This window comes from Adelges cooleyi, unplaced genomic scaffold (genome assembly GCF_023614345.1).
Source record: "Adelges cooleyi isolate 19-005CV unplaced genomic scaffold, UGA_ACOO_1.1 ACOO_flye_CR_arks_rails_tigmint_CR_PRNA_30, whole genome shotgun sequence".
Taxonomy (NCBI): Eukaryota; Metazoa; Arthropoda; class Insecta; order Hemiptera; family Adelgidae; genus Adelges; species Adelges cooleyi.
The window spans coordinates 267011-292740 of record NW_026095971.1 but is presented as its reverse complement, the minus strand read 5'-3'; the positions used below and the strand labels follow the sequence as shown (position 1 = coordinate 292740).

The window sequence follows — 25730 nt, the reverse complement described above, 5'->3', positions numbered from 1 at the left end:
CAAGAAAAAAAAACCACATTCCACATTGTCTACGAAAAGATGCCGCACAACATATCGTGTAGTGTAACGAAACATTATTAAAATAGTACATTTTATACGATTTTTTTTAATAAGTATAAATATTCATATGCACGAGAACAATCAAACCTAAGTCTATGTATATGGTACACGTATAATATTTATGCGATTAACATGTATTAAATTTCTCAGGCTATCAGTTAATCGAGAACTTGTGCTAGAACGAGAACGAAGAACCTTTAAAGGTACGATATGCGGGAATGAGATACCACTTCAACTCTATTTACATCTACCCCGAAAATTGACAAAAACTGCTTTCTAATCAGAGTTTAGAAAAAAATAAATAAATAAAACTCATTAACATATTTTCTTCTTCTTTGTGGTGAAACCTTTAAAGAACATTAGCTATAATTATGTTACATTTTTTCTTAATTTTGTGCTTTTTGGAACAATTTAACTGATGTCTCTGCTGTCTATTGTCTAATATTCTGCATTTATCTTTTAAACTCCTTATAGTAAACACCGAGGCTAGTATGTCACATTTTTATGGGCATAATATAAATGTCAGGATTCTGACATTTTGAAAAGGGTCAAACCCACACATACAAACGTAACGACAGCTCACAAAACCAATCGATTTGGGTTTGTTGTTTTTTTCTTCCTTAACTCTGATCAATAAATCTTTATTATGAACGAAGAGAATTTAAATAAGTGTTAATTCTTATGTAATTAATTTCTTTACACGCGAATCATTACCAAATATACTTAATCCAATAAAACTAAAATCATTTTAGTATTTGTTGATTAGACACAGGAGTGCGATAAAAAATTAGAAAACCATAACCCAAAATAATAAATTATTTATTTATCTATTTCAGGATTACTTGTCAAAGAGATAGTTTTTTCAAACTATGTTTTCTGTAAGAATAGCGTGGGTGGTGAACAAACTACAAAGTCACCAATGAATACAATGAATTAAAAATTAATTACTATAACAAAAATACTTACAATAACTCTTAATTGTATATATTCTGTAAAAACAATTATTCTAGAGTCTAGACTACTGTATCTACCATTGTAAACTGAAAATTAACTAACTTACGATTAGCGCGAGTAAACTCACAATAATAACTATTATATAATGATGAAAGACAGTTCTTATATTATAAAATGTCTACTGTTAGGTGCGTGAGTTGTTCTTGTCCAAACGAATGAATGTATTTAACATTTTAACTGACATCAAACAAGCAATGCCAGCGAAACGAAAACAAATCGAAATGAAATTCATAATCAGTGTCCTGTATCAACGGATGATGCGGTGCCCAATTTGTAAAAAAACCAGAAGAAAATATGTTTTAAGAAGAACATTTAAATGGATTTCGAGTGTTACAGTTGTTTATTTTGAGTTTGTCAAGCCGCCATAACATAAATTTACTGTCACTGAACAAAACTACAGTATGTGCTTGTGTTAGCTCGTGTGACCGTAACGTTTCAAACAACCGAACCTTTCTGAAAATATCGTATACCGTAGAGCATAAAGAAATCAAAAAAACAATATATAAAATTACGATACGGTACGACCGATACGTAAATTGTACTATAAATATCAGAGGTAATATTTAATTAACAAGTAGTTATACGTTTGCGTGCACATGTTTACATATAGACTACGATTTCTGGTTGCTACCAAAGTAGAAGTAAGTAGTTAAAAATGTACAGTTGACAAAAAGTCGCCAGTTAACATGCCTATTTGGTTATAACTATTTTTGTAGAGAAGAGTTCAATGAACTATTGAGACAATAGTTGGACCATACTTCATTATACACTTGCACGTTTGTTTGTGATTGCGATAAATGCATTTCCTTTTTCGGGATATTTCAATAAGCATCGTATTGTTTTGCTCATTAACTTTTTTTAGTTTTAATGCTAACCATAGAATGTATTATTTTCCTAACGGATATAGGTAGTAGATATGACCTATACCTAACATAAAAAAACAAATTCAATAACCACAACGAAACATACATATTCTGATGGAGTGTATGAAGAACTAAGACAGAAACACAACACATCGCCGCCCCCGGCAGAACAATGCCACGACTGCAAAATTTGGTACAGTTATAAAATTTAAATACAGCTACAGATAAGTTCCTGAAGAAAATATGTTGACAGTAATTTGTTTTTTAGTAGTTTGCCGCACTAATACAAAATATTTACGACAATTGACAAGTGTGCAACTCTCGTTAAAAATTAAAAGTTAGGTTGTATTTCTTATTCATTGAAATTACGACAGTAGATTTAGTTTAACAAAAGGCTCGGCAGTCATAACTACGAGCTTACAATCAAATACTTTAAATCAGTACCTACACGTACTCAGTTATTGTGCTCTACTGTATTATATGAAATAATACATTACTTATAATTGCTAATTAAATGGTTCAATGATTACACGAGTCGGTAGCGCTCAATATACTGCACGACCCTCATCCCAGACAATTTCAATTTTAAATATAATAAAAATGAGAATAATGCGGTGAATCAAAACGATACAATCACAGCCAATAACATACACATGTATGTATTAATTATACGATATTAGGTAATGTTTTTAAAGCTACACAGTTATTATTTACACTAAAATAAAATTTTAAAGAAATAAAAAGCCAGTACAATTGAGTTGGGGTATAGTGGAGACGAAGCATAGCGAGGTCGAAATCATTAAAACTGTAAGGGACAAATTCCCTCTAATAAAACGCCGAATGTCGATGAATATCATTGTAAAGGCAATAACGTGCTTGAATTGTATTTTTGATCAAGGTGCTTCATCTGTCAATAATAATTTGCTGTCATTGTTACCCACATAACGTAATCAACAATATAATGAATTATTTTTCAGTGACCTGTTGACTGTATGTTCACACACATAATAACCTAGGTTAACAGTTAGTCATTTTTGTAATTATTTTCTGTCAACAAGCATGATGATAAACTTGAAGTAATAAATATTTAAATTTTAATGTTACACTGTTCTCGCCAAGTAAATAATTACAATATTAAGTAATATTTTCGGCTTACTCAGCTTAGCTACTATATATAATCTTTGTAGTATAACCTGTACAATATTTCTGCCATCTTATATCAATCGTTTCAGTGGTTCGTTAGTTTGAGAACTACATTGAAAACAACAAAATTTACACGGGACAAAGCAAACTTTGCTTCTAGATATAATACAATGGTCACAGTGAGCTAATTTTTATATATTTGCTCGAGCCACGATAGTATGAATGACAAACTACTACTTAATAAACCTTTTTTTAGACAAATTGCTAAGTCCGAGGAGGCCTAGATAAACCTATCTTGAGGGGCCAAAAGCAAAATAGGCGTTAAAGTATCAAATAATTAAGTACTTATGAGAATAGCTATTATTGATAAATGCGATAAACGCATTAGAAAATGATGTATGGGATTTTAAGAATTTATTTATTTATTTATTTATTTAAAAGCTTACGCCCCACAGAGTGCAGTGAGTACAGTGAAACTTAAACTAAAATTAAATTAATACAATATAATACATAAGAGAAGGTAAAATACAAAAATAATGTTTTTTTTTTTTTTTTTTAAGATACGATTTTTTTTAATTTATGTATCTATACGGACTATGAAAAAGAATTTTTGTGATAACTAATTTAACCTAACTAAATAAATTAAGTAGCTTTTGTAAACAACTTTATTGTTCATTGTACGTTTGGACTTCTGAAAAAAAAAATCATGTCATAGCCGTTTTTTACGTTTTACACTCACTATCAAGCTTTTAAAATTAAAACAAACTAAATATAATATTTTACAGTGAATTAAAAAATAAAAATAACTATCAAACGCTCGTGGTAACAAATTGGACATGTCACACGCAACTAAAAATTAATTTATTTGTCAGATCAACGCTCAATCTTCAAAATGATAAATTTAACATCACGAGATGCGTGAAATCATTTTGCATAATGCAATGTACATTTATTTAAAATAACAATTATAAACTCATACAGATCTTGTTTTTTTTCTAGTTCTATTCATATATCGTCACACCACCAACATCACATTTTGGCTAAATTGAGTTAGCTTAACTGTGTTATTCGAAATTTTCCTGGAAATTGATTGGTGGGCTCAGATTTACGATCAAGTCAATAAATGACGCTTTAATCGAATAATTGATAACATTGTCATAATGTAATCATAATTGATTATTTTACTCTTCTGTAAAGTTTTAAAAAATGAGATAAGTGGTGTTGCAACGTAAGCGCGTTTACGTGGTATTTGATTATATTAAAGCATAGTAAAAACTAAAAACTAAAAAGCAATAAAGTAATAAATATCATATCATATCATAGACCTATTGAATGTTTTTTCTATTAGTACTGCTTTTTAATGGACAATACACACACGCACGATCACAATGCAATTAAATTGCATTGTGTGTGTTTCATGAGGGGTATAAAACAGAAGGAATAGCCGTGTCGCTACCATAGTGCAACGTTCATTCTCTTTTTGCATAGCCCTGAACGGCAGAAAATAGTAATTATGATAATAATAATAATAATAAAGTATACTATAATTATTACTATTGTGAGCAACAACAGGTCGCCAAACAACCGCGTTCGCACCTTAAATAAAAAACAAATGTTTAGAACGAATGAATCGCAATGTTTTAATCCAATTTGAACAACATTAAAAAAAGTAAATACTACAAAATACTTTGTATTTAACAACAAACAAATGTTTTACGTAGTCCAGTAAGTATGTACAGCGCAACAGGCTAAAAAAACGTTCCTTTATATATTTTTCTTAATTTTCTTAAAACAAATCTATCTTAAAGGCTTACCCTTAACAAAGACATTTTGTTTTACACAGATGATAGTGATCACTTTTTTTTAGCTGACGGAAGAAAAAGGAAAGTATCACCACCCGATAATTACAATACTGTCTGTCATATGTTACAATAGAATTGAATGTTCCGTAGCTTAATTTGTGACTGTCTGATAAAATATTCTTTATTGCATAACGCACCAATAAGACTACATGCATTACCTAGAGTCTTTTATGTGTTAAATATAAATGTGATGTAAAAAATAGACTTAACGATCCTTGAGACTTAAGTGGTAAAAATAAACACTTAACACACATTAATCTTAAAGCAAACGAAAGTTTTTTAAAAAGTTACTATCACGAAAATATATTAATATTAAAATAAATATAGTAGTAATTATGCAACCAATTACAATTTTTTTTTTTATTAGAAAAAATAAACAATTGGTACAATACAACACTCGTACAATAGTCGCATGGTATGGTTAATATAATATACAATTAGCAGTGTATCACTTGTTTGAAGAAACCATCGAGTCATGGAACTCCAATAGCTGAACAGTGGAGTTTAGGTTAGCAGGTCTCTACACCATTTTCTTTTTAGGCGACGGAGTGGGTTTTCAGTACCTTTTTAGTACTCCCTAGAGTTATATCAACTTTTTAAACTTAAATGTATACAATAAAATAATATTTAAAACCCTTAATCATAAAAAGTTATACACTAAATTATAGACAGTCTGTCGTTAGCGCTGAAGAGTATATAATTTTTTATGGTTAAGGATTCTAAATATTATTTTATTATTGTATAAGTTGCTCAATTTTTTTCTAGATTAAATGTATATATTTAATTTACTTTTTAATTTTCGAATTATTTGCAGAAAATGTTGACTGGTCAATAACCAGTTTTGGATAGTTATTTTTTAAGTTATAAAAGTTAAAAGTTTAGGGCGGTAGGAAGGTTAGTATTATTTTTTATCAGCACGCATTACTCCACCTCCCGTTATCTTTTATTTTTCAAAATATTAAAGAGCTTAGAAAAATACTAAAAAAGTTAAATATTTGATCATTGCAATATAATATTGTACAATTACGTAAATAAAAATGTTTTCAAAAAAATAAACTTAATTGTAAATATTTTTCGAAAAAGGCTTAATAATGCGATGATTTGAAAAATTATAATTTTCGTACAGTTTATTGATGTTTTTGTTAGTAGTAACTTTTTTATTTTTATTTTAGAATATAAATGTTGGTACTTACATATTATACGTTAATAAATGCATAAATGTTCTATTTGCTAGTGGTGGAAATATAAAACACAAAGCGCGTCAAAAGGTCTACAATGTATACATCGTTAACTAACTTGGAAGAATGTATTTTTTTTAATATAGCCTTGAAACCGAAAATTATGTTAAAAACTATTCACATTATCTACTCAACTTATAATTAAATTCTAACTAATACAAAAAATATGAGCTATGAAGATATGAATATAATATATCAGCTATAAATTTCAAAATATTATCTAATATAACACTTTCTAAGAAGTATGAAGTTCATATGGACATGAACTGACAAACAAATGTTATATAAAAGCTTGAGGCTTGAAGGAAGACTAGAGAAGGCTAAGCTTAAAAAATACTATGTAAAAGATAATTACGCTTTCATTTCGTTAATAACGTTTGAAAATAATTACAGAATACAAGAGAGCTCTAAGAACGTAGAACATTTAAGTGATTGGAAAAAAGTAGTCAAATTTCATTAGATTAATTATAAAACAAACTAAATACCCTGACTAATTTTCTTATCCTCCCCCCCCCCTGTCGTATTACTTTGAATTTCAAACTGTAAAATTTTCTGAACAGAAGTGGCTTTGTAGTATAGTGTAGATCAACTCTATTATATTTAATAACACAATAAGTATGTTTGAAAAATGTCAAAAGTATGATGATTACTTTGTTTACGATTTTTGAACATCATAAAGGTCTTTTGAACATAATTTTTCTCCATACTTTACTGTTTACACATGTGCGGTAATATAGGTAGGACGTTATGATTTTTTCCGACAAATCCCATAAAAAAACCCCGTTTTGACTTAACTAGGTGCGTCTTTAAACGGCACTCGTACATTATCGAAAATAACTAAAAATAAACCGTTAAGCTTAACTTTTGAAAAAACAATCAGCTGATGCTGTTCCTGCAATTCAACCAACACACTATGTAGTACGATAAGCCGAGTGCGTGTCTAGGTCGGTCTCAATGGGATTTCTTGTGATTTTTTTCTTTCATTTTGTGACCGTGAAACACAGTACCGTCGGGTCGGTGTATTTGTATATTATATTATAAGATTACTATTATGGTTGTAGTAGAATAGGAGAGATAAAAAATTCTCGTCTGTGATAACATATTACAGAAACACCTACTCGGACATATTTTCCACTTAATATGGTGAATCGTAATTAATTACACGAAATCACGAATAATGAGACCCGACAGTTGCACTTTATGTGCCCACATGAACAAACGTTTTTTTTTCTTTCTTCCCTTCAATAGTGTTATTGTGTGACGGAATTCCAGCTATTTCATATGCGTCAACGACTTATTAACACCAGTACTACTAATACCCTGTAAAAACTATTTTTCTACGGGGGTCGTATACTTAAAAAATATAAAACGACCTATTTGGCTCATCCCATTGTGTTGGAGAGTCATCGAAATCATTAAATTAATTAAACAATTAAAGTTGACACAACATGACAACCTAAATTTGGAGTGTTTTCACAGTACGATTATGAGTTATAAAATATCACATGTTGACTGATATATTATGAGTTCATTTCAAAAATCTACAAAGACCTCAAAGTAATCCAAACGAAACAATTTGTGTTTATTATTAAATAAGTATTAACGTACACACGGCAAAGTGTATTACATAATAAAAATGGTTTGAAAACAAAATCCCACATTAATTAATTCGATTACTAACTTGAGGCTAACATTAAGATAAATTTTATCGTTAAACCGTGCTTGATTTAATGTACTTATAGTTGTAAAAATATATATATATCACACAGTTACTTAAATATTGAAATCGAAAAGCTTTTCTCCGAAATTAAAATGTATTCGAGTGCATTCAAATGAATTTCACTATTTTAAAGTCGAAATTCGCGCTAGCGTACTTAATAATAATATTAAGTACTGCGTGAATAAGCCGTTTTGTCGATTTTGCGTTCCGTTAATACTGTTTTCTGTTCTAGACCAGATGTCACTAACTTTCAATTTTCTTCAAAACTTTTATTTGTTAACGTATCTAAACATGTGACAAAGTTTCAACAAAACTTTATCCATCCGTACACATCACTGCATACAAAACGTTAAATTTGTATAGCAAACGAAAGAACAAATATTACAAAAAATAATAAATATTACAACAATTTTATTTATAATTTGTTTGTCCTAGAAAATGTAAAATTTGAAATAAATGTCGTACTTTACCCATTTCCGGCCAAGGGTTCGAAATAAGTGAAATTTGACAACTTTTTCATGAAAACCGTTTATTTGACCTCAAATGAACATAAAATATCAACACAAAAAAAAAATCTGGTGAATTCTGAAGCAAGAAAAGATTGGTGCATCTCAGATTTGGTCTCCATCAGTCACTTCATCAACAGGTGGTGGTATGTAGGTCACGTCTATGAGGTCTGCAGAACCGTTCAAATCATCATCATTCTCAAAAAGTGCAGCGTGAAGTTCGCCCACTGTCTGTACCTTTTTTATACTGCTAGAAGAAGCCATTTCAAAGAATAATTAAGAGATCACCCCACAGGGCAAAAATAGCTTATCACCGAACGATATACAATTCGTGAATAAACTATTGGCGGGCAAGCTGAAGACGAAAGTCGGGGTGCGAGGGAGATATGATGAAACAGACATGTCAGAGCATGATCCTTCTCTACCAGGACGTCCCACGCTAAGGTCACAAAATGATAACAGCTGGTTTCATGGTGAATTTATCCTTGAAATAAAATTACAATTTTAAGATGCGCTTACGCACGACAAGGGATAACATTTACGTCTATTTTTAACCGAATAATTATTATTCCTCAGATATTTGTTCATAGACTTGCTTACCCATAACACCCACAGTTAAATATCCTAAAAATATAATATCCAAGTTAGGAGTAGAAATATTCATGGTAATAATATGTAACTATAATATCGAGTCATGCACTAAATAGACGTTTGAGTCATTTTTTTTTTTTTCATATTAGCCTTTATTGGGAAATATGATGGCTCGACTATAATTACTAATTATTATTTAACCAAAAATAGAAGAGCATTACAATATGTACATAAAGAAATTTTAAATGTAATAGAGAAGACAAGAAGTATAGTTAAGTTAAAAAAAAAATAAAATCTATATAGTATAACCAGAGCTCAGGATGAAGGATATTGTGGCATTAATTACAGGAACAACGCATGAATTAAGGATGAGAGCTGGGTTAGGATTAGAGATACCATGCGAGGCGAGGAAATTAAAAAGAGAAATTCTTTCGGAACTTGAGTTGTTTTAAAAATATTATTTGTATACTAATGGATGATGTCACAGTGATTAAAACAAATAAGGATTATGGACTACAAAATGTGTAGATAGTAATCACAAAAAAAAATCACTTACTAATTTTTTAAAAAATACTACTTATCTAGTGTATTGAAACCCAAGAATAAGTAAAAAAGGGCTTTTATTTCTTTAACTATAATATAATTTTGTAAAGAAACAATTTACCGTGCATGTTACCTCGAATCCACTAGTTTTGAATTATCGATTCTACTTGAGTTAACCCCTTGATATGTAATAAAAAAAAATTGAAAGTAAGCCCGCCAATCTCGTGAAGAAAATCTAACGAAAAATTACTTCGTGACTTTATGAAATCTTTGCAAACAAAATTGTGTAATCGGTTTTTTCCCATCAAATCATAAACAAAAATCCAAACGAAAAAATGCCACAGAATAATGGAAAACTATTGTATAAACAAAACCGGCAGCCATTTTCTGAGTGGGTCCGAATTAAATGAATTATATATATATATTTATATATTAGATATAGATAAATGAACGACCCACTCAGATAATTGCCGAAGGTCATAGATAATGCGTCCTATCTTTCCCATTGTAAATTATCGATGTTTCCATTCTGATTTAATTTATTCTGTAACAATACCTTAATTAAAAATATAGGCTGCACTTATAAAACTAGTATATTTAAATATGTATTTGGTTATTTTCGTAACCCTTTATTGAGATAAGAGGTTAGAGATTAGAGATAAGATATAAGATATTAGATTTAAGATATAAGAGAAAACTCCCTACATAGACATATTTATAATTCGTCAATTTTCCTTGCAGAGGAAAAATATCAAGTAGCGCGCTACGTTTTATTTAACCTATTTACTTAAAACTCTAATTATAAAAAAATATAGAGATACACGTATATTATTAATAAGTTGATGACATCTTCTAACTCTAATGAAATTTCTGCAATTATACATATAATAATATCAACGTTAATTTTAATATACATATTCTTGGTCGCATTATTATAAAAGATATTTTAGTAATTGTAAACTTGTAGTATAAGTTGAGTTTTAATGAAGGATACATTTTTTGTGATAAAACCACAGGATACCATAAATAATTCTTTTTTTTTATAACGTTTTTTTTTACATTGTCTTACACGTTGAAGTATTTAAATTAATAATTTATTACCAATAGCATTACTTTAAGATAAAAAAACATAACAATACATATAGACGTGTATGTTAATTGAATATTATGCGGCCACTTCAAAGAAAACGGTCAATTGTATAATTAATACGATTTTTTCAATAGAAATGTCAACTATATTATTAATTCATACACACATTTAACAATGACAATTGGAATTGAAAATATTTGGATGGTCGGCAATAGTGTTAGTTGGTTATATTTGAAAATGAATATCTTTACACGTAATTTACTAGAATACACATTATAATTAAAATTAAACTCATAGATAAAATATAATTATAAAAATAAAATATTATTGATTCCACATAATAATTAGAGTTGGATAATGGATTAAAATTAGATGCATATTTCAGTTTCGTCTATAAAATGCTTATAGCTACAATGATGAGTCCAAAATTACATAAAAATGTTACTGGATTTAAGAAAATAGTGTACAAAGATACTATCCATCCACTTTCTTTGATATATGAAAACTTTAAAAGCTCGTTAGCTCAACAAATTAATTAGAAACAACGATAAATTGACAATAACAAATAAAAAAAAAAAACTAAGAAACGAACACACGCATAAACGTATAAATCACTACATAAATGTGTAACAAACGTTAAAACTAAAACCAACACTGATTCTGTTCATTGAACTTATGATACACACTATTATGCTACTTCATGGAATGGCAGGAACCTAGATGGTGTCTGCAAAAAGTGTCTGCAAAACCGGCAAAAGCCACACAAAGTCTGTTGTCATTGTCTGTTGTTTACAGATTCTCAGACTACTAAATACTGACTTCCGTTAAAAATTCGATCGCTGTGTATACACTAATAAGGAGGAGCAAAGTGTCAGTTTATTTGGCGCTCACAGTCGCGGGTTGGACACACTCGACACACAATCGTCATGATAGCACGTCAGACTTTCAAACCCTGTTAAGCTTACACGATGATGATACACTAATGAGTGATAACCCACCTCACTATTTTATTTGTACTTTTTGTCGGAGCTATAAGTCAGATTTACTAGGTTTTCATTACTTAATTAATTATAATAATCTATAACTTTTGCTCGTTATCGGAGCCCCTCCCCTCTCCCACAAATAATTTTTAACGATACTTAATGTTTCAAATATTAAATGAAATTTTGAATAAACGTAGATCATTTTTAAAGAAGGATGTTATTTGCATCAAACTTTTGAGCAGGGATTTTACCAAATTTAAACAGAAAAAAAAAAAAATCATCTGGTTAAAATTGAAACGAGGTTTTTATTTCTGAAACAAGATTAATTTATATTTTTATTCGAATAACATAAATTATTTATATCTTAACACGAAGACATTTTTCTAGAATAATTATTATTATTATCATTTATTCAATACATTGTTACTTAAAATAATTATGTCGTTTCATAATATGAGCTGTTACGTATACCAACTGTGTAATGAGTAATGCACGTATCTGGTATACGGAAAAATAAGTTGTCTCAGTATGTAATACATTAGTTACATTCCTAATTCTGACGTTTCATCCATTTTTTATAATCGATTTCGAAGTTACGTCTAAACTCTGGCAATCAACTGTCGTCAGTAATTGTAAGTAGTTTTGGCTTTTGAAATGTCTGACAACTATACTTTTCAAACACACTTATGTTGTTGAATTGTATTAGCAAAAACTTTCTCTCTTAAGCAAAACAGTTAATCGTTCCTTTATCGGCATAATATAGTTCATTTGTTTGTATAAATAAAACTTTTGCTTTTGAAATTGTTAGCTAACAATTTCCAAAATATTTATATGATTACAGTTTTAATCTATGTTAATCATAAAAACGTCGTACACTTTACGAGCCCTGATTTTGTATCGTATGTTATTCCCAATGAGAAAATTTGGTGTAGTAACTAGACACTAGTAGTGATTTTAATTTTAGTTTTAGTTTAAATTTATTGATTTATTACTATAAAGTTTGTAAACAAGCTTGATTTGTAATTAGGGGAAGAGTAGAATCATCATAATTGCGCAAGTTGCTCGATACAGTATTGCAAACTTTTGTTTTTATCGAGCCCGAAAATCAGGTGATTCACTGACTTATAAATTTCAATTATACTTATTCTATATTTTAGAAAGTAATGGGGATGTTTTCTAGTCGGGATAATTTATTTTTAAATTGTTTTAGCTGATTTTGAAGCACTTGCGTGGAAGGTGAACTAGGCGAAGTGTGGCGTGGGGATGCACGAGGATGCGCGAGACGACGGACCTAGTTTTGTCATGTGCATCTGTCTTTATTATTTGGGACAGAGTATAAAGTATATTTTATTTTTTGTCATGAGTGCTATTTTTGTTTGTTTTACAAATAAATTTACATTTTAAACTTTTAATATAAAATACCTAATTTCAAAGTTATCACTTGCGCTATTTGATCTTACTGTTGGAAAATACATAATTAATCGAACAATTATTTAGGTATATAAATAGTAAAATTCTCAGTATTGCTATCTGTAAAATAACAATTTAATAAATGAGCAATTATAAATGCACATTTTGTCGAAGCTGACAAACAAGAGTAGAACTTTAGTAGTATGTTTTTTCGACATACTAAATTACTTGACACACATAGGTATATTGCAGTGCACGCGGCTGTGATGTTTAACCGTCAAACGTTTAATTTACACAAAGACTATTGGGAATCCGCTCCTTTTTTGCATAGCACAATTTGTTTCGACATGTAATTGGTAAAAAATATAATAATAATGAACAATGACCGTTTTCGGCGAGCTCTCTTAACGAAACACCCCTATACGATTTACGAGGTCAATTGGGTAAAAGTATCATAGGGTTTAATTGATCGAACTAACTTGGAACGAAAACCGTTTATATAAATACGACTCGGACATCACTTGATGGGCTTCATTGTTTTCCGTTAAGCGAGGCGGTCACAATAATTATATCAAATAAACATTCGTAGGTAATAATTGTTATTGTAGGGTTGTACCACGTTGAATACATGTACTCGTGGTAAATTTAATGCATAAATAATTTCAAACAAAGTTTTTACAGTAGGATTCCTTACTTAAGAATAGTCTATGCATTTTTTTATCATTTTACTAGATTATTAAATGACAATTACCTTAGATATATAAATATAATGAAAAAAGTACTCTATCTGATTGTTAAAATGTACGTTTAAAAAAAATTTTACTTTTCAGAGTACCTATATCGATAGTACATTATGAGAAGAATATTCCATAAAAACTCGAAATTAATTCGATTAATTTAAAAAAAAAGCTACAACTAAGTTGTAGCGATTAGTAATTTTATGTTGAAAATTTTGCTGTTTTATGTTTAAAACTTGTTAGTTTTTTACGTTTTTAAAAGAGAGGGTGAACTTTTTACACCTTTGGTCCAATAAAGTACATTTGAGCTATCATTTCTGATCTGTCGAGTAGCTATATTAAAAAATAGATTGAGGTTTTTAGAAGATGTCGTGAGTCCAGAGACAAAATCGCATAATTATAAAATAAAACTTTCTCAGCTACGCATCGAAGCTAAAAGTTAAATACTAACAACAATACTCCTACTTCATGTAAACAACAAATTTTACCAACATATTAATATTATTTATTGGTTATTATTTGTTATTTATAAATATTTGTAAAAAAAATAGGAGTTTCCTTTTTGGAGTTTTCAGTTTTCAGTTGGTTAAATTTATTTTTTACATCATGTACATATTAATATATTATATAATATATATATATATATATATATATGTGTGTAATCTACGATTTAATTATTAATGTCGGTCGGGTAGCACTAGTATTGAAATATTCAACGTATGGAAGGAATGTCTTTGTACGTCTTCAAGTTTATCAGCTAAATTACTCTGGAGTGTGCTCTACTTTACAGAGGCTTATTCGATAACAGAACGCACCATAATACAACACAAGTAAGATCTCCAACATACATACGTAACTGAATATTCCTCAATAATAACGTTTCATAACTCACAAATCCTGCTACATGTGATATAAATATGAAACGTAAAAGATAAATTTGAAGATTAATGTAAATATCATACTACAATAATAGAATCATCGAGAGTATAATTAAATAATATAGTAGGTCTGGAGAAGAATGAAATTTTAATAAATTTACAGATTTACTGGTATCTAAACATAGTCCAGTACTATGTTTCGCGTAATGACGAAATCCATTCTCATTAGTCAAAAGTATTACTTGTTTTTACAACTTAACGACTCATGAAGGACCTAGGCAATCCTCTCCTTACTTTCCTGTTGAATGCTATTTGTAGTCAATTAAGTGGCCTTTTCTTATGTTACGTTGCAGCTATGACCTTTTTCAATGTATCATCTTCGGCTCTCCAAACATGTTCATTCCATTCTCCTCTTGGTTCTTATGTACGTTAGTATACTTGGTTTTCCATACAACTGGTACGGATCGATATTGTATACCAGGCCGAAAATATTTAGCCTAAAGTATAATTACGTTAAATTTTTTATTTAATTTATAACAATGGCTTTTTTACAAAGAATACGCCGATCTACAATATTTATGGTATGCCAATGTAACAAGAGAACTTAAGCTAATTTTTTACAAAATTTTTGAAAACTGTCCAAGAAGATGCAATATTGACTAGGTATTTTTTTTAGTACTAATTGATTCTAGTTTCTACACTTCTTTTCTGAATTTAAAACTGGTCAAGATTTGTTTATTTTTATTAAACTAGAAATAAACAAGAGCTAAAAACATATGCAGTTTTCATACAAATATCGCTTTAAAATCTATTTCAGTCAACTCCATAAGAACTCCAGAAAGTAATTACTTTATTTTTATTATTTTTGGCATTTAGCCTAAACAGCAAAATATATTATGCTACAAAAAAATAACTTTTAGTAATAATTTCTAAAATTATTTTTTATTCTTAAACGCATTTAAAGTAATAACGTGCTTAGGCGTTACAATAATACAATTTTTGGCGTGAATTATTTTTAACGAACAAATTGGTGTTACTAACATAAAATATGATCCTTAAACAATCTATTTTACAACAACAAAGGTGAGCAAATCAGCGCTAAAGTCAAATATGAATGCGTTAAAGCTTTCGTGGATTGATATATCATATGAAAGAGTCAAATATTCATATAGTAGAGATTAAACTATGTTAATATAAAAATCATGTTCGGCTATTGATTAATTGGTCAAATATATTTTTACTATACATGATGTTTAACATGCCTACATCAAGGTAAAGTGTACATTCAAAAGTAAACACTACTACTTCAGTGTAATGTAAATTATGCATTTATTAACATCAACTTATTTAATTGAAATAAAATGAAACGTGTAAGATAAGGACACACATTTTGTGTTATAAGTATACAATTTTTACTAAAACTAATTATGGTAAATCACATGTAATATCATAAAATCAATTTTGTTGCTATGCCTTAGAAGATGTAATCGTTCAATATATTTGAATCATGGCAAATGAGTAATCGATGCATTAGTATTTAGTATATTGTGTCGACAATCGTGTATTTGATGAGAAAATAAATCGTATATTTTAAATGTAATGTAAAGTATTCGAAACCGACAGAATCGTATGAGTATGTGAAAGGGAAAAAGCGAAAAGTATGAAACGAATAGCAATTCGTTGATGACGTCGAACCATTATAATCCTCAGTACTTGAAACACCGGCGTTACATCTACATGTAAAATATGGTAGTGAATGCCTACCGCATGGCTGTGGGGAGAAAGAATGAATACGAGTACATAAAAAGATCTCCTACAAAATAACCTAATCAGTCTTCTTAAAAAATATACAAGAGGCTATTGTTCGTTATAAATCTGCACTATTGAACTCTTGATGGAGGGTTGTGCGTGAGATTGTCGATAAGGGCGCCACACAGACACACTGCACGCATTTTTATTTGAATTGGCATATTAATGAATTTATACGTGAAGGCTACCTGTAGAATATTTTTTTGTAAAACCATGTTATATTTTCATGTGCTGCTAAAGCAGTTGAATAATATTTCATAAAGGGACTCTAAATTACCTACACGTTTAATATTATTAACCAAAATGTGTACGAATTCATAAAGTTGGATCTTACCAACGTTTTGTTTGACAGGTTGATATTTAACCTCAGATTACAAATATGTGACTTATCCGGAAAAAATAAAACAACCGTTAATAAAAATATATTTAAATACAATAATAGTTTGTTTTTTTTTTAATTACATATTCTATTTTCTAAAAAATAGTTACGATTATCGGAAAACGAGTTGATTGCGATAAGGATTTTTATGTAAGCGTACACGTGTATGGCTTCCTTGGATACCAGGACCCGGGAAATAAAAATTAATTACTCTTACCCGGTATCACCATAAATTAGGTGATATACATACGGTTCGCAATGTTTATAGTGTATTAGTAAAAAATATGTTAAAAATATGTCTTATGAAAATGTTGACACATTTCCAACATAGGGTATTTTTGTTTATTTCAAAATACCAATCTGAGATTTAACTTGGGACTATTATTTTTTTTAATTATCAACTTTCTAACGTAGATATAATAACAATGTTCGGCCAGAGTCACTTTGGAGTAATTTTATAGAGATTATTAATTACAGTTTTTTTATTTTTTTCTCGCTCAATCGATTACGTGGCTCACAGTGACACGACAATATAACTACTAATTTATTATTTACACGAATCGTATTCCTTGTACAATTTTTAAGGCGACGATCACTTTAAAATATGCGCAATCCATTGTCGGTATCAACCAAAAGGTGGCAGGTGAAATATTGAGATAACGCTAACGACTTGACTCTTATAGAGAGACATCGCGGTACATTCAAATTACTTAGGCGCGGTTCAAGCCCGTCGACTTCTCGTTTTAACGGTTAATACTAACGCGTTAGTTAAGCGCTATCAACGCAGAGTTTCTTTGTACATTTGTATTATTACACATTAACACTGATAGACCGGTATGTAATAATATGTACGTAACACGTGTCTGGTGTCTGGTTATAACATATTATACTGAATATCACCACTAGCATTATAGGTTATAAGCGGATGACTCATACGAGTCATACTTACTTGCTTTCTTACACAGAACAACCACGTTGCACGTGTCAGATTTATTTTTATACATTTGCTTTTTTCAAATACGAGATGGCCTAAATTTATTTGTGTGTATAATTTATATATAAGGACTAAAAAACTACACTGTGTTTATCGGTGTCTCATCGCTTAATGGTCAACAACCGCACGCCTGTCTGGCATGTCTTAGCGCGGCTGCTTCGTCAACCGACGAACGAGCAAGGTTAAGTAAATTTCGAGTGCGTGGGTGCCTACGAAGCGAACACACCAGATGGAATCGAAACGAGAATATATATATTTATTTGGCAGTCGGATTTGTTAGGGGAAAAATTGCCAAACCCGTTTTTATGCCGTAAAAATGCACTATTGCACTGAAATAAACAATCGTTGAACACTTCTTGTAAACTTTCAATGTTTACAAATTCCTTAAATTAATTTGACGAGATCCCTGCGTACTACATAAACCGTACGGAAGGAGATCGGACGTAGTTAGTGTTTTTACATAGTACACAATGTACGGTAATAAGCTACAAAATACCATAATTATAACTAAATGTTTATTACAATTTTATTTTCTCTCATCCAACGGGAAAAACTCGAGTGGACTGGAGTCCCCACCACTAATTCAGTTTTTGGTCGGTGTACATGACAACAATACAAGGTAGTGTTTCAACAAAACCCTTAAAATATGCAGTATGATAATATGAGAACTAAGTAAATACGCGCGTACCCAAAAGAGAACTCTTTACCCGATTCTTAAACCAGAAGAGCACAAATTGATTATGCTAACAGTCATGAAAATATAGCTTAAAAAAGAACATGTACAAATATGAATATCGATAGTGCTCAGAGCACTTACGTCATCTGCGCACCACACGTCACCTGTGCCATCACTACTGCATATTTTTATCAACAGTTGACTATTAATATTAATAATAATAAATATTTTGATCCTTACAAGTTTCTACACGATCGAAAATTAACGAATTTAACAAAAAATAAATAAAACACCATAGAGAAAAAACGAAATAGAAAGGTATGATAATATAAATTATGTTATTGAAGAATAAAAAATAATATACTAGACGTTTTAACTTTTTTGAAAAAAATTCCATATTTTTTCAAAGGACTTTAAATTAATTACTAATATTACGTATTTTATAAATCTTTTAATCTTTAAACACATTGTGTACAATCGTTTTGTACGGTTTTTATAAACGGATTTAATACATTTGCTGATAACCATGGAGTGTGCTCTTTCAGACTATGCCAATGTACAAATAATGTGTGCTCTAATGGGTTACGTAATCTCAGGTAATTTAAATAAAAACTGTGCTCTTTTCGACTGCACCGGAAATACTGATCGACATTTTTTACTTTTTCTGATTAAATAAGTAAAATCCAGCAAGTAAAAAGTTGAAGTGTGAACAGCCACAAACAAATTTAATTGTATCGAAGCAAAAAAATAATATCAAAAAGTAGTAATGTAGTGTGTAGTGTCTCCTAACTTAACCGAGATTAGTAGTACACTACTAAAAACACAAAATGAAGTGTTACTAAAGACCGTATGGTGGTAGTCGCAACAAATTAGTCTTCGAAATCGAGGGAAACAAAAAGAATAAAAAGTGTAGTAATCAAAAAAAGTCATATACTCGACTAGCACTTGGTCAATGGTAAACATGATATGGAACGTTTGACGGAGCATTTTGGATATTTACAATTGTATATAATTCATGAAAGTTCCTCATAAAGAATATTACAAGTACCGGGCGTTGTAGACCGTTGGAATATTTGAAGAACGAGATAATCCTATATGATGTTTTATTTCTGATCTTAAAACCGTTTAGTCTACTAACGATTTTTTAAACATAATGACAATACCCTAAATAAATAGTACATCCGTAGTCGCAGAGAACGAACCTACAATGCTGTTATTGTGCACTTGATCAAAAAAGAATAGACTGTTTCGATAACAGCTGCCAGATGGCCAGATGGCCCTTTGATTTCTGTGCACTCGGATCAACTACTTATTTATACATACAGGTCTAATAATTATTAACCGAAGATGTCAATAACTATACCGTCAAACTTAACAAGTGTAACAAACGTAGCTCCGTTGCCATCGTTCGACCTGATGAGTTTTTTTTTTTAGTACTTTTACAAACGACAGACACTTGATAGTGGCTCAATATTATTATAGAGGACACAACATTTTTAAAGTTAACATTTTAATAAGAACAAATATTTAAACATTAAACGAATTAATCTGTAATCCGAGTTGTAACGATTATAGTAGTAAACTTTGGAAATTTAACCTTGAATTGCCTATATTCAGGATAATACTAAGATATTATACTTTTTTGGCTACTTTCGGAGTTATTAGTTAGCCCAAATTGGATAATTGTCTAAACTATATAACCCCATCCCACGTGTGATTAAACCATATGAACCTAATATATCCTGAGTTATCGACTGGTTCACAATTAGTGAATCACGTTACACAATATTGTCACTTCTTGACATTTCCCGACACCAGCTAAATAAAAGTGCATATGTTTAAAAATGGAATATTTTACACCTATACTATGTGTAAAATATATATGTAGACAATATAACCGTTAATGTACGATTGACTGGGTGAACGATTATATTACATTATAAGTATGCATTGTCAAGAAGAATAATACAGAATAATAACCTATATACCGGTTTTCGTTCCGAATTTAAACTTGGTTCATTTGTCATTCCAAATAAGGCAAAGGAATTTTCGCTTAACAGTTCTTTAATAGTACCGGTAAAGATATATCGATTTTTGTGTGTAATATAAAATGTCTATCTAAAATTAAATCGAAATTGTATACATGGCTATTGTAATTTTGTAGGTACTATATATTATCAGTTGAACAAAAAAAATCATTATATAAATCAACTTACTCGTATACATAAATTTGTAAAACAAATGTTAGACTCAATAAATGTCGATATTTACAATTATAAATAATATTTAAAAGCTTTGGATATTTTTTATACTTTACTATCTTAACTTGAAATAATAAATTATGTTCTAAAAATATTTATAATCTGATAATCAATTCTGAATCAACAATACTTTGTTTCACAGAATTTGAAAAAAATTACTGATTATGGTGACGTATCGAAAAACGTACTCTGTATACTGAAGCCTTTTACTTTTAATTTTAAAGCCTTACAAATTATAAGTAGGTAACTGTTGATTTGAAATTAAACAAAGTAGAAACTCTAACCTGATAATATTTTTGATAAACATCTGTAACACAAAGTGGGACTTTTTTTTTAAATACAATTTTTAAAGTGCACAACCTTAAATTTTGTTTTACACAATCAATTAATCAAATGAATAGGTACATAGTCAGTACATTCCAAATTTAATACTTTATACAAACAATAAAGTGTGTTCCAACTTAAAAGTTCTAACTAAAAGTTACATAAATATGGTACAATTAATTTTAACTTTTATTAATTCATTTTAAAGAATCGATGACGTTATTAAACAAATAAAAATAAAGCGCACCTAAATTATATATATATTATTACTGTTTATAATTATTCTATATTAAATAAATATACCTATTATAATTATAACTTAATGTTGTCATTTTACGGTAGTTTTTTTTTTTTTGCAAATAAAGTGTAACACAAGAAACTGACATTTCAAACGTAGTTTATTCTTCGAAATGTTCGTTTTCTTCCGCTTTTTGTTCAAACATGATAACGCCAAGGAATCTGATATCTCGCAGAGTAAAACCGAAAACACATTATACTAGGTGGTACGTTACTAAAGCCAACAATTAAGACGAGATTTTAGTGAAATATAACACCTCACCCCACGGGGTGTGTTGCACCGCTTTATAATATAATGAAGAGTATATTATATACAACATTTTCATTACCTCCTCGTGAAAAATATCACGATTAATAAAAAAATTTAACAAATACAAGCGTAAATTATTAACGAACTCCTTAATAATAATTACTGGTTTGTGGATAATATTATTCTGCGTAATATTATGCAGTTAACGAAACCGCCTCATCGCCTCGTGATTACACTATGAAAACGTAACAGATGTAATCTTGTCCTACGAAATCGTCCAAGAGCTTACTCAATATCGACAACGTATTAATTTTTTTCTTTTTTATTAACAAAAGATGAAGAAGGTTCGAACAAAAACACATCTATACCAGTTAACACGGTTGGTTTGATGCTACTAACTGCAGCTCAACACTAATTTACACCTCATAGACATTTAACCTTAAACTGATAATGTCCACAGACAATACGCCCAAGTAATCCGTAATTTATTTGTTGGCAAGTGATGCTCGGCCCGCTTTCGTGAACAATAAAAATACTTTACAATTTCTTCGCGAATACTTAAATGTTTCGACACCAGTTTTTAGTAAAAAAAAATACTATTCTTAGAATTATTCGAACGAGCGCCAACATTTTTAGTAAACGTTTTTATTTTTAATTAATAAAAAATTGTGCAAAAAATATTAAAAAATAAAGCAATTAATGTAAATGTATTCTTTAATAATAAGTTAATTGTTAATTTTAGGGGCATGGTGTTGTTGGCTGTGGTTACCTCAGTCGCCCCTCTACACCAGAGGAGGGTTCATGTCGATTTCATTCCGGTTAAGTTAGGCAACTAGTGTGCGCCCGTTCACCGTGTCCCTACCGCGCGTTTCATACCCAAGCAAACCTAACCTAACCAAAAAACCTGAGTATATTATGCTTCATCCTCGATAAAGCCCGACATCACTATGTTCTTTTTTTAAAAAAATATCCATGTTGTTAAGACATTCAAGGTGTTATAATATTATAACATTTTTTAAATACAACTAATAGAATTATAAAACATATTAATTATTAATTTTCCAGAACAAAAAAAAAACAATAATTTTTTATGTACTTTATTTAATTATCAACTTTTGCTTTAGCTGTCTCAGTAAAGAGACATTTTATATGCTCAATAGAGATTTCACAATTTAAAATATTGATTCGGGTTTTTTTAAAAGGCAATAGAAATTATATTTCTTATTTAATAATAGAAATGTATTTAGTATCATTAGTTCAAAATTAATTTTAGCAAAATGAAGAAAATACAATTTAAAACAATATAAAAACTGTAGAAGTCCTAGTCGAAATGCAGTAGGTAAAAATACTTCTCTTAAGCTACTAAGTACCTAATTAAATACAAAGTGATAGTATTATTTGTTTTAAGTGTTTTAACGAAGTTGTTTCTGTTAAAACACTTTAATTAAAAACAATAGTCTTTGGTTATTTTTTTTATAAATGTTACTCTTTAAGGGTTTTGCATATTGTTATTAAAAAACGAAGAATTGTTATCGTTGAATCAATAATCAACACTCAAATCAGAATCTAAAAAGTTGTCGAAAATACATATAGACGGAAATTTAAGGAATTTCATCATCTAGACGCCATCAGTTCCAACAGCGTGTCTATTGTATCATTATAATATCATTTTTTAAAAATATAAAGTTTTAACTTCGAACTAAACATTAAACAACCTAGACAGTCCCATCATTACCCTGCGGGCACGTGGGACACGAGCCCAAGGCTCCGATCGGGTGGAGGCAATAATATAATTGAAGACCTTGGGGCAACAACAAGACATGTCCTTTTTTTTAAATTTTTTTTCAAAATGTTTTTAAACCCAAAAAATTGTTTTCAAAATATTCTAAAAAATGTTATTTTTTCAAAACGTTTTAAATTCTAAAAAAAAAATTGTTTAGAATATTTTGAAAAAAAAATTTTGGGTTTAAAAACATTTTGAAAAAAAAAATTTTAAAAAAGGACATGTCTTGTTGTTGCCCCAAGGTCTTCAATTTATATCTTCACATTTTTTTAAAGGGCACCCAAACTCTGTGTGCTCAAGGGCCCCTAAGACCGCCCTGAATATAGACTATATTTAAAGATATCAAAAATATAATAAATAGTTTTAAAGCATGATTATTATAGACAATTTTACAGAGTTTTTAATACATTATTTTGTTTAACAATCACACGAATCATAATTTTCTCTAACATAATTTTATCGATACCACTCACATTTTTATTTTACATGATATATTTTTATCCTCGTATTTTATTAGTATCCTACTTATGCTATACTACTAGGCAATAGCCTATATAAAGATTATCTATTTCCACTTGAAAAATTGTATTTATACAAAATTAATACATCTATATGTTATCAATTGCATAATATAAAGTTGCGTGTAAAATTATCTTTATTAGACTCCAATAAATATTCAAATAAAACGTAAATTTATTAAGTGTATTTTTAAAACTAAATTTTTTACTAAATTTAAAATCTTCAAATATTCGAATATTGTAGATACACGTGTACAAAGAACAATAAGTTCAGTAAAGCATGAGATGAAACGTTATGGAGTCTGATAATTTACCAAAAGTTAGAGTTGATGGTAATCGCTTGAGAGTGAATTTTTAATCCGTTTTCCACAGATCGTGCTATTTGAGTTTAGTGTAACGAATGACAACATTCAATATATGTATATAAGAATGTAGATTTTTGTTTTTCCTACTCTCTCTAATTCTTCAACACGTCTGAATTTATTGCCATCGTGTAATAACGTGAAATATTATAAATTTGTATTCCGGATAAAGCATTTAGTTGCCAAAGCATCCAACAAACGCACTATATGAATACTATATAACTACGTGATTAGCAGTAGGTAGTTGCAAAACTGTATTCGGTTTTTGGAAAATTACAATGATATTATTTCAAATAGGTACATGATAATAAAAACAAAAGTGCTCAAAAACGTGCATTATTTATGATAAAAGTGAGAGTGCTTCATTTCTGGTGCTAACTGAAAAAACATTAGTAAGTAATCTTTTTTTAATAGTGGGTGCTAAACACCCAACTAACTTCCTCTAATTTTTCCTAAATGCTAAATGTTCACTAGGTTTTTTTCTTATTGATCTTCTTCTGCAATTCTTTCATTTCACCATCTCTTAACACTAGTTTTTGTTCCTCAAAACGCATCCTCTATTTTTTAGAAACATTCTAGGGACACTTTTTCTTTTCAGAACTGCTCAGAATACCTATCTTAGCACGGTCAAAGTCTATAAACCTATACTACAATTTTTCTTTTTCTCTATATTTTTAGACATAAGGAAAAATATTCTCCTTACTAATTTTGTTTCTATCGCTGTAAAGTGGTTTTAATTCTATTCGACGTGAACGAATGAATTACCTACAAAGACATTTTTAATGACCCAGCCATCGTATTTCATTTAAAGTGTTGAGTGTAAGGCAATGGATTTCTTACCTGGTGAACGGATGACGCTGAACATGTTGCGACAAAAAACAGCGAAACGACGGCCAACAAACATATCCGATTTCCCGGTCGTAAACGCATAGTACCACACTTATTAAATTTACTTAAACCGATGAATTGGCTACGTTGATCACGCGGGGCGCAATTAAAGTCCATCGTGATGCGCCTCTGGACGCAGAGGATTTTAAACGTAAATTCTGTCTTCCCGATTCAAGTTTCCATTGTTAAACACGATCCGGGGCGGCGATAACCTGCGAACAAAAAAACATAATTGCTTAATTAGTATAAAAATATTATCAGTTTTCGCATGAACCTATAGTCGGATGGCTAATTATAATCATATTCACTGTACCCCATAATCGAGCTGGTTGTTCGAATGAATTATCATTTTTGGCAAAACGTCACTGTCTACGGTATAAAATATAAACGGTACCCGTCGTTATAATACGTTGTTAATATAATAACAATTCCAAGAGAATTTTTGAGAAGCACAAACAATCGAACCTACACTGAAATAATATTATTACATAGAAAACAGTGGTATGATGTTTTACATTGATGTACAACTCCCAAATCGAAATTAAACTTTT

The 25730-nt window shown here is 29.7% G+C and overlaps 1 protein-coding gene across 6 annotated transcripts in view; it reads right to left on the bottom strand.

Moving 5' to 3' along the window:
• LOC126838810 (basement membrane-specific heparan sulfate proteoglycan core protein-like) overlaps positions 1-25730 on the bottom strand; it is a 141385-nt gene that overhangs the window by 103307 nt on the left and 12348 nt on the right. For all 6 annotated transcript variants that reach the window (XM_050573529.1, XM_050573532.1, XM_050573534.1 and 3 more), the window contains exon 2: positions 25132-25391. In XM_050573529.1, coding sequence (XP_050429486.1) covers positions 25132-25296 — 165 coding nt within the window. In that variant the 5' untranslated portion in view covers positions 25297-25391. The remainder of the gene's footprint in view (positions 1-25131; positions 25392-25730) is intronic.